The sequence below is a fragment of the Rhinopithecus bieti genome, unplaced genomic scaffold, assembly GCF_001698545.2.
Source record: "Rhinopithecus bieti isolate Rb0 unplaced genomic scaffold, ASM169854v2 scaffold_37097, whole genome shotgun sequence".
Lineage (NCBI taxonomy): Eukaryota > Metazoa > Chordata > Mammalia > Primates > Cercopithecidae > Rhinopithecus > Rhinopithecus bieti.
The window spans coordinates 209,377-226,489 of record NW_016815457.1 but is presented as its reverse complement, the minus strand read 5'-3'; the positions used below and the strand labels follow the sequence as shown (position 1 = coordinate 226,489).

Here is a 17,113-nt window from a genome sequence, read left to right as displayed (position 1 = left end):
TATATATATATATATATACACATACACACACACACACACATACACACAGATAGATACTAAGAGAGGGACACACACAAAAACACAGGGAGAGGAAAGAAATTCAACAGATTTTCCTCTGAATTATTAATGCAATATTAAGCCACAGTGAATCTCACAAAAGAGCAAATATTTTAAACAGTTTTATAAATATTAAGTATAAGGAGGTACACAAAGGTTGGCAAATGCCCAAGATATTTTTAAAATGTGTTCACAAAGTCAAATTGAAAACAACCTAGGTATGTGTATTTTCTAAATCATTCCCTTGATGTACAGACGTAGCTAGCATAAGGTAACAAGAGCTTTTTTTAGGCCTCTGAATTCCCTGCAGTTGAATTACTGTGACAAAAGCAATAAAATGAGGCCAAGTAAAATCAGTCATATTATATTGTTGAAATTTAAAACCTCACTCCAGAACTTTAAAACCAGTTGCGTTCACAAAAACAAAGACATAGTTCATAAATATTCTTGTGCAAATAAACCCAAACAAAATAGGCACTTTGATATTTGTGAAAAGCAGGTCAAGAGAAATAAAATCATAAAATTATCTAGTTTGCTCTGTCATTCATCAGACAAAACTACTCGTTCAAGGGCATACTGACAGATTTGTGGCTCTGGTATCTTGAGTTTCTTTTCAATACATCCTAAAATAAAAGCTATAAAATATGACATTTTCTGAGATAAAATGCCTTCTTTGGGTCTGTTGCTATCTGTTGAACTTTACCTATCAGTTGGGACTGAGACAGTGTTAAAGTCTGATATTGTTAAAATAAACCAGGTGTACCTCTTAAAGCTACAGACAGAGCCACTGATCTAAGTCAGTGTAGTAAAAACAAGCAGTACCTAAATATTTGGTCCAGGACTACGGTTTCATTTTTATATTTCAGTATGAGAGAATACAGGAAGCAAGCAGGAAATAGCCACAATCAGCTGAACTGGGAACAACCAAACGCAAAAGCAGGAATTGGCCTCTAAGTCAAAAGGAGTGTACCATCGTTTCTGAATGGCAAAAGGGAATAAAATAACAAGTATGTTCTTCAAGAAAACCCTAGTGTAGTAATATGCCGCCCTGATCCCACCAGGGATTAGGCACAAATAAATATTCTTTTTAACACCCACTGCCTCAATCCCAACTGATAGGTAATGTTCATTGGAGAAAACACTGCAAGGGGAAAGGACTTTGCTTCTCAGCCTGGTGCATTGCTTGGCAGGCTTCCCCAGCACCAGGATGCTGCAGTGCATGACAACAGACAGTTTTCCCCAGCACTCTCTTTTGGACAGTTTGTAGAACACAGCCTCTAGCAAAATGCCTCTATGAACATCTTTCTATGGTATCCTAGAGGATAGATTTCTGGCAAATTCCATCAACTTCTCTGCCATCCAATAACCTATGGATATACCCTCTCCAACAAGACCTGATCTCAGCCTGGGATAGTCTTCTTCTTTGGGTGCTCAATTGTAGTTCTAGAAGTAGTGGCTGTTTCTTACATCTATTTCTATATTCTGTAGCACTTTCTGTACTTCCTACTAGTTCTGTTACAGTAAATAATCCTTTACACTAAACATTCTCTGCTCAAATTACTGCATGATTTCCTGACTGGACCCAGATTTATATAATCCTGAAAACCAGAAAGACTACACACAAGCCACTGAAATAAAGACAGAGGTTGAGCAATAAAATTAACTAAAATACAACAGATACTGATACTTGGCCAGACAAAGCATCCACAACCTCAATTTAACTTAAATTACAGTATCACACAAACATCCTCTCATCCTTTTTATTTTAACTTCTAAGTATTGGGGTGCGGGGAGGATATCTTCGCTTCTTGGCAAAATTTTGAACACTTCTTACCAAATTTTCTGTGTTAAGAGAGCTGTCATGCTGATCAGAGAGGGCAAGTTAGATGCCAGCAGTGACTAAGAGTATTGAGAGTGGCAGTTACCAATTCTGCCACCTTCAAGTTCCTGCCTAGGACAATACATCATACAAACTTTTAGACAGGAGGATGCCTTAGTGGCTTCATCTACAGGAGTCGGCTTGAAAAGAGCTTGTTAACTGAAGCACATGTTCTTTCTGGTGCCCTTGCTTCTCTCCTATAAACTTACATGATTATTAGCACACATGGGAAATGACAAAATAAAACCACTGAAAAACTCCTTAAATTTCATGTAGGCAGGGGTAGGCAGGCTAAAAATACAAATTCACAAAGGAGCTATTTGCAGAAAAACAATTTTACAATAAAGCAACAGTAAATGACGCTAAATAAATCACATACTTTGTCACTGTATTAAAAGGCAATACACTTACCACCACAGAAGAGTGGTAACTGTCAGAAAGACAGCCTTATGACTCTACAGGGGCATACGTTGTTTGTGCTGGGTTTTGGAAAAACAAAAACACTTTCAATGATAGCAATTTTTTGTAATTTGTGTTATCCAATGACATTACTATAAATTATCCTTTAACAACTCGAGAGCATAGAGTGGAAATGCATTTTTGTGTACTTACAGTGAATGCACAGGGATATTCTTTCCTACTAAGAACAAAGACTACGTATAATTTTTTAAAGCATAAGGCTCTTTCCTCCAAACTGGTAAGAATCTTTGCAGCAAATTCACAAGGACCTCAACTTCTGTCTGCTTTTCTGCAATTTAGATAGCTGTTAATTTTGTCCCTTCCTCCAACATATTGCCGAAGAGACTTCAGGAAAGGTATTTTTCCTTTCTCCTGCTGGACTTACTCAAAATCATCATCCTCTTTAGCAGAAGTTTTCCAATGCATTCAGTAAGTTTCTAGATTAATTTCACCGGAGAGGGAAGTTCTATCATTTCAAATTTAAAATATATCTAAAAGTATAGCCCCTCACCTTTCAGACCATGTACTCTTCAATTACTCCCATTCTCCTTAGTGAAAAGCCCTTTTGTGAATATCCCTATCAATTTTTGCTAGATTACTGCAATGAACTTCAAGATGATCATACCTGTAGTTGTGCCAGTTTCAATGCCATCTTATATGCCATTTTGATTCATCTGCCCAGTATACAACTTTTATCAATAAAGAGGCTCCAAAATCCAGAGGTGCCCCCAAGATTCTACGAAAATGGGAAGAAATCTCACTTGGCAGGACTCAATGCTGCCCCCATTTAAACACAGCTGCACTAGTTGTATCAGTTTTATAAATGTCATCTTACTATTTTGTTGGGGACAGGCTGTTTAGAAATCATTTCCATAAGAATTCAAATGGCCACAGTGTATTTACCTGTATTAGTTTTCTATCACTGTCACAGCATATTAGCATAAACCTTAATGGCTTAAAACCACACAAGTTTATTATGTGATCGTTCTGGAAGTCAGAAGTCTGACACACGGGTCTCATGATACAAGTCTCACCGGGCTAAGATCAAGGTGTTGGGGAGACTGTTCCTTTCTGAAGGTTCTTTGGGAGAAATCTGTTCCCTTGCATCAGTGTCTAGTGTCTATCTGCTTTTTTTCTCTCTCTCTTGCCTCATGGCCCTCTCTTTCCTCCGTCTTCAAAGCAAGAATCATGGGGCTGATTCCTTTTCTGCTGTCTCTCTGGTTCTTTCGCTCTGCTTCCCCCTTCCATTTTTAAGGACCCTTATGATTACACTGGGCTCATCGGGATAATCCAGGATAATCTTCCTATCTTAAACTGATTAGCAACTTTAATTCATCTGCAACCTTAATTCCCCTTTGCCATATAAGGTCACATATTCACAGGTTCCAGGGATTAGAACATGGACCTCTTTGGGGCGCTACTATGCACCAAACACACTACCCAAACTTTGACTCCTATTCGTCAGGGTAATGCTGTTCTATAGGGAATCAGACACAATGCATCTTAAATATGTATACTGGCAGCCCCAATCTATCCCTTCTTCTCCCATTTCTCATCCAGCATACAGGTGAAGAAACAATATGGCAAAAGGATCAGCAGCAAGAAATATGCTTATTATTCCTTGACAGACGTGGAATTTATTTTCTCTTACAGGCAAATAATACAAGGTTATGTTCTTAAGATAGTCTAAAATCCTCTAACTGAAGCAATAACTATGTATAAACTAACAGTACAAGAACATCCTGAAGACCCTGAAACTCAATTTTAAGTAGCAACTGGAAACACTGCAAAAAATAAAACTATCAATTGTCTGGTACGGTAATTATCAAGCCACACAATCATTTTCCTCATTTTTACAAAAAAAGAAAAAAAGAGTATGCTCAGTCCCAACATCTGAGAACAGTTTCACACAAAAAAGTTTTCATAATTTCTTTCTTGTTTTTTTTTTTTTTGAGATGGAGTCTTATTCTGTCCCCAGGCTGGAGTGCAAGGGTACGATCTCCGCTCACTGCAACTTCTGTCTCCTGGGTTCAAGCGATTCTCCTGCCTCAGTCTCTCAGGTAGCTGAATTACAGCTACCACACTCAGCGCCATCACATTCAGCTAATTTTCTTATATCTTTAGTAGAGACAGGGTTTCACTATGTTGGCCAGGATGGTCTCGATCTCTTGACCTTGTGATCCGCCCACCTCGGCCTCCCAAAGTGCTGAGACTACAGGCATGAGCCATCGCGCCCGGCCAAGTTTTCATAATTTCTAGTATCTTACTCTAGAAATTGTGCCTAAATACAAACTTCAAGTTTGTATTTAAACTTGAATCTAAACTTCAAGTTTAAAACTGTTTACAGTTCATTCCTAATTCCTGACCTTACTTTTAGGATAGTAGAAAGCTACCATACGGATTCATTCTGAGTGCTTACAGAAGTTCAGTTCAATAGAGTAAGACCCTGTATATGATGGTCCATACCTTTTCTTAGCTGTTGGCATCCAACAGGATATAGTAGCAGATTCAAAACTGTCACTTCAATGCAGGAGGATTCCAGGTTGGGCTCAAGAGGGAGCAACCTTTTAAAAACAGATTCCCCTGCAGGTAAAATGACTTTTGTGTATCACAAAAAAATGAATGTGAAGATACACTAGATAACAAAAATATTAACACATTTAGGAGCAGGACCTGATTTTCTTAATGCTCCCACAGTAGAAGGCACTATAGGGTATGAAAAGAAATAAGCAGGCCCTGACCTTTATAATTAAGCTTTGGGGTAACAATGAGAAAGAGACCCAGAATCAAACATATTCATGAAAGTCTGAACTCATAGCCTTTATTTTACCATTGGCCATTAACCTTTCTATGACCTACCTTAGTTTTAAGAATCAAATGAAATAATGTACATATTCAAATTTAATAATTTTTATCTAGCACCGAGTAAAACAAATTAACGTTACTGGCAACTGAAAAATACTCCTTTAAGTTCCAAAGATTAAAAACAAACTAATGAAAGTCTTTATATAATGTATTAGTTCTATAGTCTTAGCAAATTACCCAACATAACTCAACCACTTCTTAGTGGCTCAGGGTCATTATGAGGAATATTATGATAATGGTATGCCAGGAGCACCTCAGAGACCAACACACACAGTAAAAGCATTCCACCATCTGAAACTGCTTTGCTCTCTCACTGCAGTAATTTCTCGTTTCTTTTTTGTGTGACTAGATGATTCAAATCTGCTTTATTTTACACACAACTATGTTGGGTCTAATGTGACTCCACAGTCTGTCCCTGACTATATAGGACACATTCTCCTTGCTTTTCCTAGGCCTTTTGTTGTTATTAACTCCTCACTCACTACCTACAATATTAGTAAGAGACCATGAGGTTATAAGTCTAAGTTTGGCCTCTACTGAAAGTGGATATTGCTTCTAGGTTAGGTCCATCACTTTCTATCAAGTGTTAATTGATCTCATAATCTCTGAAAAGTAGCATATGACTCACAAAATAATATATAACCTTTATTACTGATTATTAGTGCAACTACCATTAATTAAGTACTTACAGCATAAAGCTTTGAGGTGTTTTAAGTATATTAACTCATTTCAGTCTTCATAAAATTTCTTGTAACAGCATTACTTTTAGGGATGGGAAACGAAGGAAAGGGATTAAATAACTTCCTTAACCTTTTACAGCTAGTAGGAGGCAAAACTGGGGTTGAGTTCTAGATCTAGCTCACATTAAACCCTGTGTCTTTCAACACTGTTGATTGCTGAGTCTGATACCATCATTTTATAGAAAATAAAGCAGATTGAGGAAATTGACATCACTTTGAATCTCAGTTCATGCATCTATAAAATGGGAATAACAGTACTTTCCTATCTCTTTGACAAGACTCAAAGTTACATGAAAATGTGAAAAATATCAAATTTAACAGGGTCTCATGCTGACTACAAAATGCCAGGAAGCACTATTCCCACAGAAAGTGTCAGTTTTCCTGAAGCAGTACAGGGAATGCCATTTACATTATATTCTTTGTGAATATACACACATACATATATTAGTGTATACACATACATGTACACACACATACATATATTAGTGTGAAGTGAATTAATTTTATTAAGTGCTGCCTAGATACAACAAAACCAGTGATTACTAGACAGTCATAACCAAACAAGTCCTTAACAACAACAACAACAAAAAAAGCTTATATAAAGCCTTTTTGTCATAAATAATGAGGTAATTAAACTACTTTAAGTCCAAGGGGACTACCTCCCTTTCCTTTAAAGCCAAATCAACTGCATGAATGGTTATAATTCACAGATATTTATATAGATCATTGTAGAAATACCTAAATCTTTCCATTTCTAATTTCTCTGGTTCATAAAAAAATAAAGGTTCAAATTACTCTATTTACAGGGAAAAGTCAAGCCCATTAAAATGGTTTAGATGTATTTAAAATAATTCTTTCACAATAGGATTTACAATGCATGTTAAATCAGTATAGAACACTGGTAGGCTTTTCCTTGAAACTAAAATTAGACTGGCTGCCTTTGCATGTTCCAAAATTTGTTTTTATACAGTTGAGTATGAAGACTGACCAGAAATTTTAAATCTGCTCTAGCCACCAAGAGACTACAATGAAAACATGAAAATTTAGAATACCAAGACTTACAGGAGTAACAGAGATAAACCATCCTTCTAAAACAAAGACTGTTTTGCATTTGCTTTTTGAGCTATGACATTTCTAAATAGTTCCTTCTATTCAAGGCCCAGTATTTTAAATATGGACTAAAAAGATACAATGATACGTAATCAGAACAAAACCTCTGTACTACTTACGCAGTAGCAGTGATAAAGACGCACTGACTGATCCACCCACCAGCACACCTGTGGCTCCCATAACCAATACCTAAACACCCATGTGCTTGGCTGTATAAATGTAGAAATCCCCTAATAATGTTAAGCCAAGGCCTTACCACAACCTTGGTTACTTAAAGCATCACTTCCTAGCACAGATGCATCCAGGTCAGAGAAAATGCAAGCACTCACATTTTCCATTCTACTATCACCAAATGCATCTGCCTTATATGGCAGCAAGACATAAAGCTGGACATTTCTCATGGTGTTTTCATTAACACAGAGTTCCCTCAGAATTAAAAACCATACAAGTCCTAGATGATAACATCCCTGTTAACCTGTTTCTCCTTTTCTTTATCCATATTTTCTAGTCTTTCCACAATAAATTTCTATTGCTGTTATACAGGGAAAAAAGCAAAATCAAATAAATGAGCTTTTACTTATTATGTTCACAATATCTAGGAAAGTATAATTGACCAAAGAGAGAATCACAGGAGCTCAGAAATGGGTCAGTGCAAATGAACCACTGTTAAAAATAAATCTAAACCATATGAACGTAGGCAGCATACACATACCACCCTAAAAATAAAAGACATGAGGTCGGGCAAGGTGGCTCACTCCTCTAATCCACTTTGGGAGGACAAGGCAGGAGGATGGCTTGAGCCCACGAGTTTTGAGACAAGCCTGGGCAACACACTGAGACGCCTATCTCTACAAAAAATGAAAGAAAAAAACACATCAGCCAAGCATAGTGGCATAAGCCTGTAATCCCAGCTACTGGGGAGGTTGAGGTGGGAGGATTGCTTGAGGTCAGGAGGTGGAGGTTGCAGTGAGCCGAGATCGCACTACTGCACTCCGAGTTGGGCGACACAGCAAGACCCTGTCTCAAAAAAAGACAAACAAAAAAAAAACACTCAAATCCCAAATTTAGCATAGAATGTCTGGAAAATAAAGAGAATATATCATTATTCAGTAAATTATATACCACTATTAAAAAAAAAAATACNATATATATAGCTGGAGAAACCTTAAATGATCTGCAGAAATACTTGATAAAACTAGCTACATAGGCTAAATAGGTAGTACAGTTTACACAATAACAGTGTGTATTTACAGCCCCCTTGGATCTAAAGGAATCAAAGAACATTCACTATATATTTACCTGGTATCCCACCAACACCTTCTTCTCTTGTTCAAGATTCTGACTTTTACATTCATTCCATTTACTTGTTATTCAACAGAATTCTGACTGACATTTTTAACATGCATGAATATACTGTTTCTGTTTATATGCAAGTCTGAAAGGATTCATACCAAACTGTCAAAAAACCATTACCCCAGCAAACCATGAGGAGCAGACACAGATGATGGGGGCCTGCTTGTTTAACTTCATTTAATTTAGTAATTTAAATCTTATTTCTGTATACACAATCATTTTTCAATAAAAAGATTAATGACCACATAAAATATTGTAGGCCACATTTCCTTCTAGATGACACAAAGGGATCTAAATTCAACCCCTGAATAGGTTTCCTATGTTAAATATACCAGCATAGGCTATAGATCCAGACACCAAACTCCAGATACTAGGTATCATTTCTAAACACTGAACGGCTAATAAATGCAGGGCTGACCCTTGCCCAGAGTGGATCATTTGTCATGGCAGCTGCTACCCATCACCACTACCATCCCAACTCTTCCAACTCAACTGTCAATTATGGATTCTAGCAAATGTCTTCGCATAACCCCATAGTTCTCTCCATTCACTTACACACTAATCATCAGGTCAGAAAAGGAACCAAAAAGCCCATTTCAGCTTTCAAACTTTATTTTCCCCTACAAGGAAAGACCACCTACTTTTTACTTTTCTTCCTTCAAAGTGTTGCCACAATGGATGTAATAGTCAGAAACTAAATGCTCATTTGTAGGCAATATAGTTAAATCAATTATAATTGATATACAATCTATAGCTGTAGCTATATATAATATACTCTGAAGCTGAAATTTTTTTTAAGAATGAAGTAGTTCTTTATCTCCTCATTGTCATGTGAAAATCCAAGTGAAAAAACAGCAGTGTATCTCATCTTTACGTAAGTGGAAAGAAAAAGAAATTTATTCAGATTTCTTTGTGCACACAAATAAAATGTTTCTATTATATCATTCTAGAGATAAGTGACTACTTCCTGGGGGGAAAATGGGAGGCTGTTGAAGACACATTTTCAGTTTATATATTTTTTGTATCACTTAAAATTTGAAACATGTGACTATATTACCTATTTTTAAAGTCAGTGAATTATTTTAAACTCGCTTACAACTTGTATCTTCAAAGAAATATTTATGATTAATATTTCATAAAGCTAAAGGCAGGTAGACTACAAATGGATTAGTCTGAGAATCAGTCTCATTCCTTTATAAGCATGCATTTTAACATTCCAAAAAGAAAACGTCTCTTCCCATCACCAAGATATCCTACGTTCACAATTCCTAACAGAATTATAGTTTTACTTTATAAAGCAAGAATAATTACTTATTAGTTAGCCAAACTATAAACAATACAGGGTGCAATGGCAGATATAAGAAAAAACTGTAACTTCTGCATGATAACCATTAACATCGATAGATTATTTTAAGAAAGTCTGAAATTTCATATGAACTCTTCAGCAACGTAAGAATTACGTATAACCTGTGTGAGGGCATTTCAGCTGATTGTACAATTGGAGCTTCCTGATATCACCAAAAGAAATAAAACAATACTAAAATATAGACAGAGTTGTACTCCATCTTTCACATCTATGTAAGCTTAAAGAAACTGTAAGATCAGAGAGTTTATGAGAACATTGCACTCATTAGAAAACTTGTCTGACTCAACAGCATGGAAAATAATTCACATGGCAAATCATTATTTTTTTTTAATTTATATACAGTACCAAGAAAGGATATGCACACATAGAAAAACGACACTGATCTGTCTTAAATAAACAACATAATTACCTTATAATCTGAAAACAAAGAATTCATGATAGCCCACAAGAAATTTAGTTGTTATGGACACACACAATTAAAAACTCTAACAAGCTAGTGTGTGTGTGTGTGTGTGTCTGTGTGTGTGTGTGTGTGTGTGTGTGTGTGAGAGAGAGAGAGAGAGAGAGAGAGAGAGAGAGACAGAGAGACAGAGAAACTAAAATCAAATATACTGCTTAAATACCATTGAAAGGGGTAGTTTACCAGGGATCATTTTCATACTTATTTACCCATACTTCCTGAGCACCCATTGGAAGACACAAGGAATAGTAAGACATAGTTTGTGCTTCAAGCATCTTATATAATCCAATTACAACTGTTAGAGTACTCAAAACAAATTTAGAGTAAAAAGTATCGTCACAGGTTAAACAGCTGTATGAATGTGCAGGAGATTTTACTACTATACTACACAGACTGGGAGGTGGGGGCTCTAGGGAAATATGGTGTACGCTGTATAAACTAGACTTTTACATGGAGGACTCCTAAAAGCAGAGATGGGAGAAAGAAAAAAATTCCAAGAAATGGAAATGCATGAGAAACAAAAAACGTAAAGTAAAACTGAAGTTTACATTCTTTTTGGAACAGCTGCTGGAACATAAAGAATGTAACTTAAAGTTTAATTAAAACAAGAAATAAGTTTTGAAAGGGGCACTGAAGTCAAATAATGCAGTTTTGAAAGGGAACACTGAGGAACTCGGGCTTTCTTCCAGAGTGGATCAGGAGCCACTCGGCAGAGGCGCAGTGGTCAAGAACACAGACTTGCAAGAAGACATGGTTGGGATTCAAATTCCAGCTCTTCTACCTACTAACAACTCCTTCAAGATCATGAAGCTCCAATTTCTTCACCTGTAGAATGGGGATAATATAAATTATAATGACCACAAGAGAACAAAGGATTCAGCACATTGACTGACATAAAAACACCCAAGTGGGTTTGTTTTGTTTGCTTGTCATCAGGCAGGGAACCTGATCGGGACTACATTTAGGACTAGGACAATTAATAAGCAGTATTCACAATGAATGGCAAACCAAGAGATTAATGTCTCTTGCTGTGTATATGGCTGCTGGAAGAATTGAAAAAAGGTAAGAGAAATCAGGAACCACAATGCAGTAAGATGACCAAAAAAAAAAAAAATTCTAAGAAAAGGAGAGAGAGAAGAAACAAGGATGACCTTTTGATTTTGAGTCTAGATGACTAAGAAAATGCTAAGGTCATTAATATAAACAAGGAAGGGCCGGGCGCGGTGACTCCAAGCCTGTAATCCCAGCACTTTGGAGGTCCGAGACGCGGCGATGCACGAGGTCAGGGAGATCGAGACCAGATCGGCTAAGCACGGTGAAACCTCGTCTCTACTAAATACAAAAAACTAGCGGCCGACGGTGGCGGCGCGCCTGTAGTCGCCAGCTACTCCGGAGGCTGAGGGCGGAGAATGGCATAAACCGTCCGGGGGCGAGCTTGGCAGTGAGCTGAGATCCGGTCCACTGCATTCCAGGGCGCGGGCCAACACCGCAAGACTCAGATCTCAAAAAAAAAAAAAAAAAAAAAAAAAATATATATATAATTATATAAGAACAAGGAAAGAAGAATCAGGCTTGCAAAAGAAGTTTAATTCTGAGTCTACTGATTCAAGATTACAAAATTACAGCTACTAAGTTGATCAGGGAGAACAACGTTAGTAAATCTGAAGCTTAGGAATTAAAATAAGGCCGATGATACAGAATTAGAAGCCTCAGCAAAGAGGGTGTGGGGAATGAGCAGCTGAAACCATGGATCTGTGTGGGATTGCCAAGGGAGAGAACAAATTCTAAAAAGGAAAAGAACTAAACCTAAGGTAACACCTAAAGGCAACACCTATCTGAAATTCAGGAAGTGAGAGAGAAAAATGAACAAACGCCCCAAGAAGGGTGAGTTGGAGGTGCCAGTTTGTGAAAGTCACCAAGACAGACCTTCACAGCGTTTCACATTCTGCAGCTCTTTCAATGCTCATTATAACTTTAGATTACAAACTGAACTGACCTCACCAATTGATAATATGATTATCATAAAAGGTTTTTAAGAGTCTGCAAGTTACTGAAGAGTGCTCAGTAGGAAACACAGAAGAGTGTTTTGTGCAAATTAGTGTTTAAGCCCCAAGAATATTTTAAGCTCTAGAAACCATACATGATGCATGTCTTGTATCAAGACATAAAGTTGATTTATTTCTGGCTACCCATGCATATATGTTTCAAAAAGGATTTTCAGGTTAAATTGGAAAATACGCTATTTCTTCCCATCAGCAATCTCTCTCATTAATTTTTGCGATTATACATACACATAGTGTTCGATTCCCAACCCTTCCCCACTTCAACAGCTGAAAAATCTTACCATATTCTAAAAGCGTCTTTAGGGGGCTGAAGTATTTCTGTGTCACCTAACTATAAAAGCCACTCACATCCAACATCCAATGTTAAGTTACCATGCTTTATTAATTTTAGTATTTGTCCCATTTATTTATTTATTTATTTATTTATTTATTTATTTATTTTTGAGACAGAATCTCACTCTTTTGCCCGAGCTGGAGTGAAGTGGAGCAATCTTGGCTCACTGCAACTCCGACTCCCAAGTTCAAGCAACTCTCCTGCCTCGGCCTCCCGAGTAGCTGGGATTACAGGTGCCCACCACCATGCTCAGTTAATTTTTGTATTTTTAGTAGAGACGGGGTTTCACCATGTTGGCCAGGTTGGACTCGAACTCCTGACCTCAGATGATCCACCTGCCTCGGCCTCCCAAAGTGCTAGGATTACAAGCGTGAGCCACCACACCTGGCCACCACATTTCTTCCAACTATGTAGTTGCCACATCTAGTGGAAAATGAAAAAACATTAATAAACCACAATATTATGACTGTCATTATGCATTTTAAGGGACTACCAAATATTTTTAAATACCAAGAATGATATAAGTAAATTTTAATCTTTTTAGACTTTTTTTAGGGCCCTCTTGGTATTCTTTCCAGCACATTAGTTTACAACAAGTTCAACTACATTCATAAAAATGTTTACTGATGTGAGATTATCCTTCCGAGTTTGTAAGGAATACGCAGCTGAGAGCTACAGTTTACAATAATATCCCAATTTACCATGGCACCCAGCAGTGTCTAAAGTAACACAAATCCCCATCTTCTTGGTTAACAGCATAAGATCAAAGAGTTTAAAATTTTAGTAATATGCCACCAGAAACCTCATCTAAAAAAATACCATTATCGTTTCACACTATATTCTCTAGACTATTTTAAATGCATGTGATTATATTCATGTAGTTATTTTGCAAGGAACATTTCAAAGAAAGCAGGAAAAAAACCGTAAGGGCAACAATTTTATAAGGCAGTTTTCATTCACAGGAGGTAAAACAAGAGCACAAAACACAGGTTCTTGGATTAAGGAAAAAAAAAAAAAAAAGAAAAAAAAGCAGTGGTGATTTGAGCAGTGTGTGCTACTATTTTCTCATCTCAAGCGTTTCGTGTTTAATATGACTCGTATGAGAATGAGAAGTTGAAGTTATGTTGTTGTTATGAGAAATATATGAGCATATTATCACCAAAAATAACTAAAATGTCACGGATATATTTTATTCCTTTCAAGCAGTTTCTAAATAATAAAATACTACACAATTTGGCTTAAAATTTCAAGCTATGCATGTTTAGAACCTGACGTTATTCGTGATTATCTTCCTCAGTTGTTCTTTCCCTGGAAGCTAGCACCAAGATGAACAGAGTACATTTTTAATAAATACAGGCTAGTGATTAAATTAACAAGGCCTCCAGCTCTTCTGCACACAGAAATACACCATGCAATGGGGATTACCTATCTTTCTGTCTTACTTAATAGTAGGCAGCGCAGTATCACCCTTCCACTTCCAGTTTACTCCCTATGGCTTACTTACCAAAATATTTAATCCCTGTTGCTTTTTTTTTGTCTCAGGCTAGGGCCACTAGCTTTCTATCTTTCCTACCTTACCTTTCCTTCACATATTAGCTACTTCATGTTAAAGCAATTACAAGTGTTCAACTGACCATATGGAATTAAAATTTACTTTGAAAATATGAACTCAAAAAAAAACAAAAAGTAAACTAATTCAGCAACTTTATGTTTTATGGAGTCATCCAGCCTCATGTAAACTACCGTTAAGCAGTATGTAAACATTATTACTCAATCTGCTTAATACGAAAGTAATCTCGTCGGGCCTCCGACATTCTGAAAGTTTTGCCACATTGTTTCAAAATATTGGCTTGTAGCCCTTTTCAAAGCTACTGATTACTGAAAACTTGGCAACCATGTTTAACAATAAAGAAAAGCCTTCCCCGAGCCTACGAAGATTGGATTCTCTAATACATAGTAATAATGTTTTCAAAAAGAATGAGGCGAGTAATAAAATGGAGGAATATCCATGATGCATTGTTGGCTAATAATACGTTATACTGTACTATATATGATCCCAATCTTGTTTCTAAAGCACACTCATTAAATGCACAGAAAAAAAAAAATTCTGAATAACTACCCACCACACTTCGAGACTGGCTAACCTAGGTAGTAAGAACGGGAAATACGGGGGAAAGGGCTCGAGAGAGGGCAGGTTTCTTCATTGTTCGGCTGCTTCATTTTTTCTCAAAGAGCACGCAGTACTTTCGTAATTAAAAAATAATAATAAATGGGGGAAAAACACTGCTAAACGCATACTTTTTCCTCCCTAGCACATTCTTCTGATTTGTAATGTTAAAAATATAGCTCTGGTTTCTCGATTCTAAAAAGAGCACACACGAAAACAAAATTATAGAAGTTCCAAAAAATCTTGGATTTGCAAAATTACTCCCTCGGGTTCTCCCCGTGGGTCCTCTCCATGCCGGTGTCTGAAATACCCCAAGCAAAACGCGGGCACAGCACTTCTCCAGAACGGTAGTAGACGCTCACAAACACAAAAAGAGCCCTGGGCGCCTGCTATAACCTCTCAGTCCCCTCCCAGCCCCCGAGGCTTCCCTGAGCCTACGTAGACTGGATTCTCTTCCTCCAAAACCAAAACAACAGAAGTCACTGGGCGGATCCAAAACGGCCCTAAGGGGCCCGCGTGCATCTCACGACGCCAGCCTCGGGACCCTGGTCCCCAAGCCCAGGTCAGAGCCGAAGGACGGATCTGACTACGCGGCTCCCCGGCCTCCCTGGGGCCCTCGACCTCCCGGGCCCCAGGGACCCCGGCTACCGACCTCCAGGCTTCGCTGGGCCCCTTTCGACTCTCCGACCTCCCGAGTCCTCCGCTCCCGGTCCGTCCCTCCCTCAACCTGCCCCGCAGCCCCTCCGTTTCCCGGCCCCCGACCTGCCTGCCCTTAAGTCCCCCTGCCCCCGACTCTCGGCTGCCGTCCCCGTGGCTCGCTAGCCTCCGAGCGTATCCCAGTCGCCCGCCCGGCCACAGCACGCGGGACACGCACATCCCACGACCCCGAGCCCCCGCTGGCGGCGGCGTTACCTGTGGCGCGGGCAGCGGCGCGCAGGCCAGACGCTAGGACTCGGCGGGGTCCGCAGCAGCCAGACGCCACCACCACTACAACAACAACAACACGGACGCCACCGCCGAGGGGAGAGGCGGGGCCCGGACCAGCGACTGGAGCAGCCAGAGCGTCCCGGCCTCCCGAGCCGCCGGGTACAGGGCATGCGCAGAGAGCCACGGGCATGGGGGCCGCTCCCGTTGACACCAAAGTCAACAAGGCCGGGAGACGCCCCCATCTGGCCCCGCCCCTCAGGGCTCGCTCCACCCCCAAGCCCAAACAACGCGAGACCTTGACGGGCCAGAAGACGACGACTGTAGGGGAGATCCCGCGAGAACATGGCCTCCATCTCTCCACCCTCATTTCCACGTTCGCGCACCAGTGAAGGGGTGCAGGGTTTCAGTGGTCTCAGAGCTACGGAGTGTCGGGGCCTAGCCACAGTGTCCCCTTTGTGTTGAAGGACAGTGTCTTACGGTGTGGGAGCGTTTTTGAGGTGTATTCCTGGGTTTGGAGGCGAACCCCCAATGGTTACCGCCACAGAGGCTTTGCGGAGGGCGCGCACTGGCTTAGGTGAAGAGCGAAGGCTCAAGACTGTGCCGTTTTTTAGTGGCCCCTTGGCGTCCAGAAGTTCCCCCCAGCGCCCGTCGTATGCACTCCCGCCGCCTGTGCCCCGCCCTGCCTGTCAGGCGCCCTCGGGCCTCAGCTCCGGGACGCCCGGAGTGGCCGCCTTTTCGCGTCTTGCTGACCCGGGGCTGGGGCGTGTGCTTCTCCTGCAGCGGACGGAAGATGCTGGGCCACGCAAGTTTCCCTGGGCTTGGTTAACAACCCCAAAACCCATTTCCAGAAGGAAAGGGTGTTGAGGAGGAGGGATAGAAAGTCGAGAAGAGGGCCGGGCGGCTAAATCCCAGCACTTTGGGGCGGGCGGGGGGGCGGGGGCGGATCACCCTGAGGTCAAGAGTTCGGGACCAGCCTGGCCTAGGCCTACGTGGTGAAACCCCGTCTCTACTGAAAATACAAAAATTAGCCGGGTGTGGTGGCACGCACCTGTAGTCCCAGCAACTCGAGAGGCTGAGGCAGGAGAATCTCTTGAACCTGGGAGTCGGAGGTTGCAGTGCTGAGGTGGCACCATTGCACTCCAGCCTTGGCGACAAGAACGAAACTCCATCTCAAGGAAAGAAAAAAGTCGAGAAGAGGAAAGGAGGCAGGCGAGCCGGGAAAACACTGCCACTAAGGATCCTAAGCAGTGAACATGCTGTTCATACTTGTAAGACTCCTAGCAAACTGCATTTAATTTTTTTCGATTAGTTTTAGTGTACATAAAGGCATGTC

General features: G+C 39.8%; 1 protein-coding gene across 3 annotated transcripts in view; it reads right to left on the bottom strand.

The window, feature by feature from the left end:
• The window catches only part of PCMTD1 (protein-L-isoaspartate (D-aspartate) O-methyltransferase domain containing 1), an 81,308-nt gene extending 64,633 nt beyond the window's left edge, over positions 1 to 16,675 (bottom strand). For 2 of the 3 annotated variants that reach the window (XM_017853175.1, XM_017853176.1), the window contains exon 1: positions 15,766 to 16,024. Coding sequence is in view for 1 of the 3 variants with exons in the window: in XM_017853174.1 (XP_017708663.1) it covers positions 15,766 to 16,147 (382 nt within the window). In the remaining 2 variants the exon portion in view is untranslated. Of the gene's footprint in view, positions 1 to 15,765 lie in introns of all 3 variants that reach the window. The other variant, XM_017853174.1, reaches the window with a different exon arrangement.
• Positions 16,676 to 17,113: the final 438 nt, after the last annotated feature.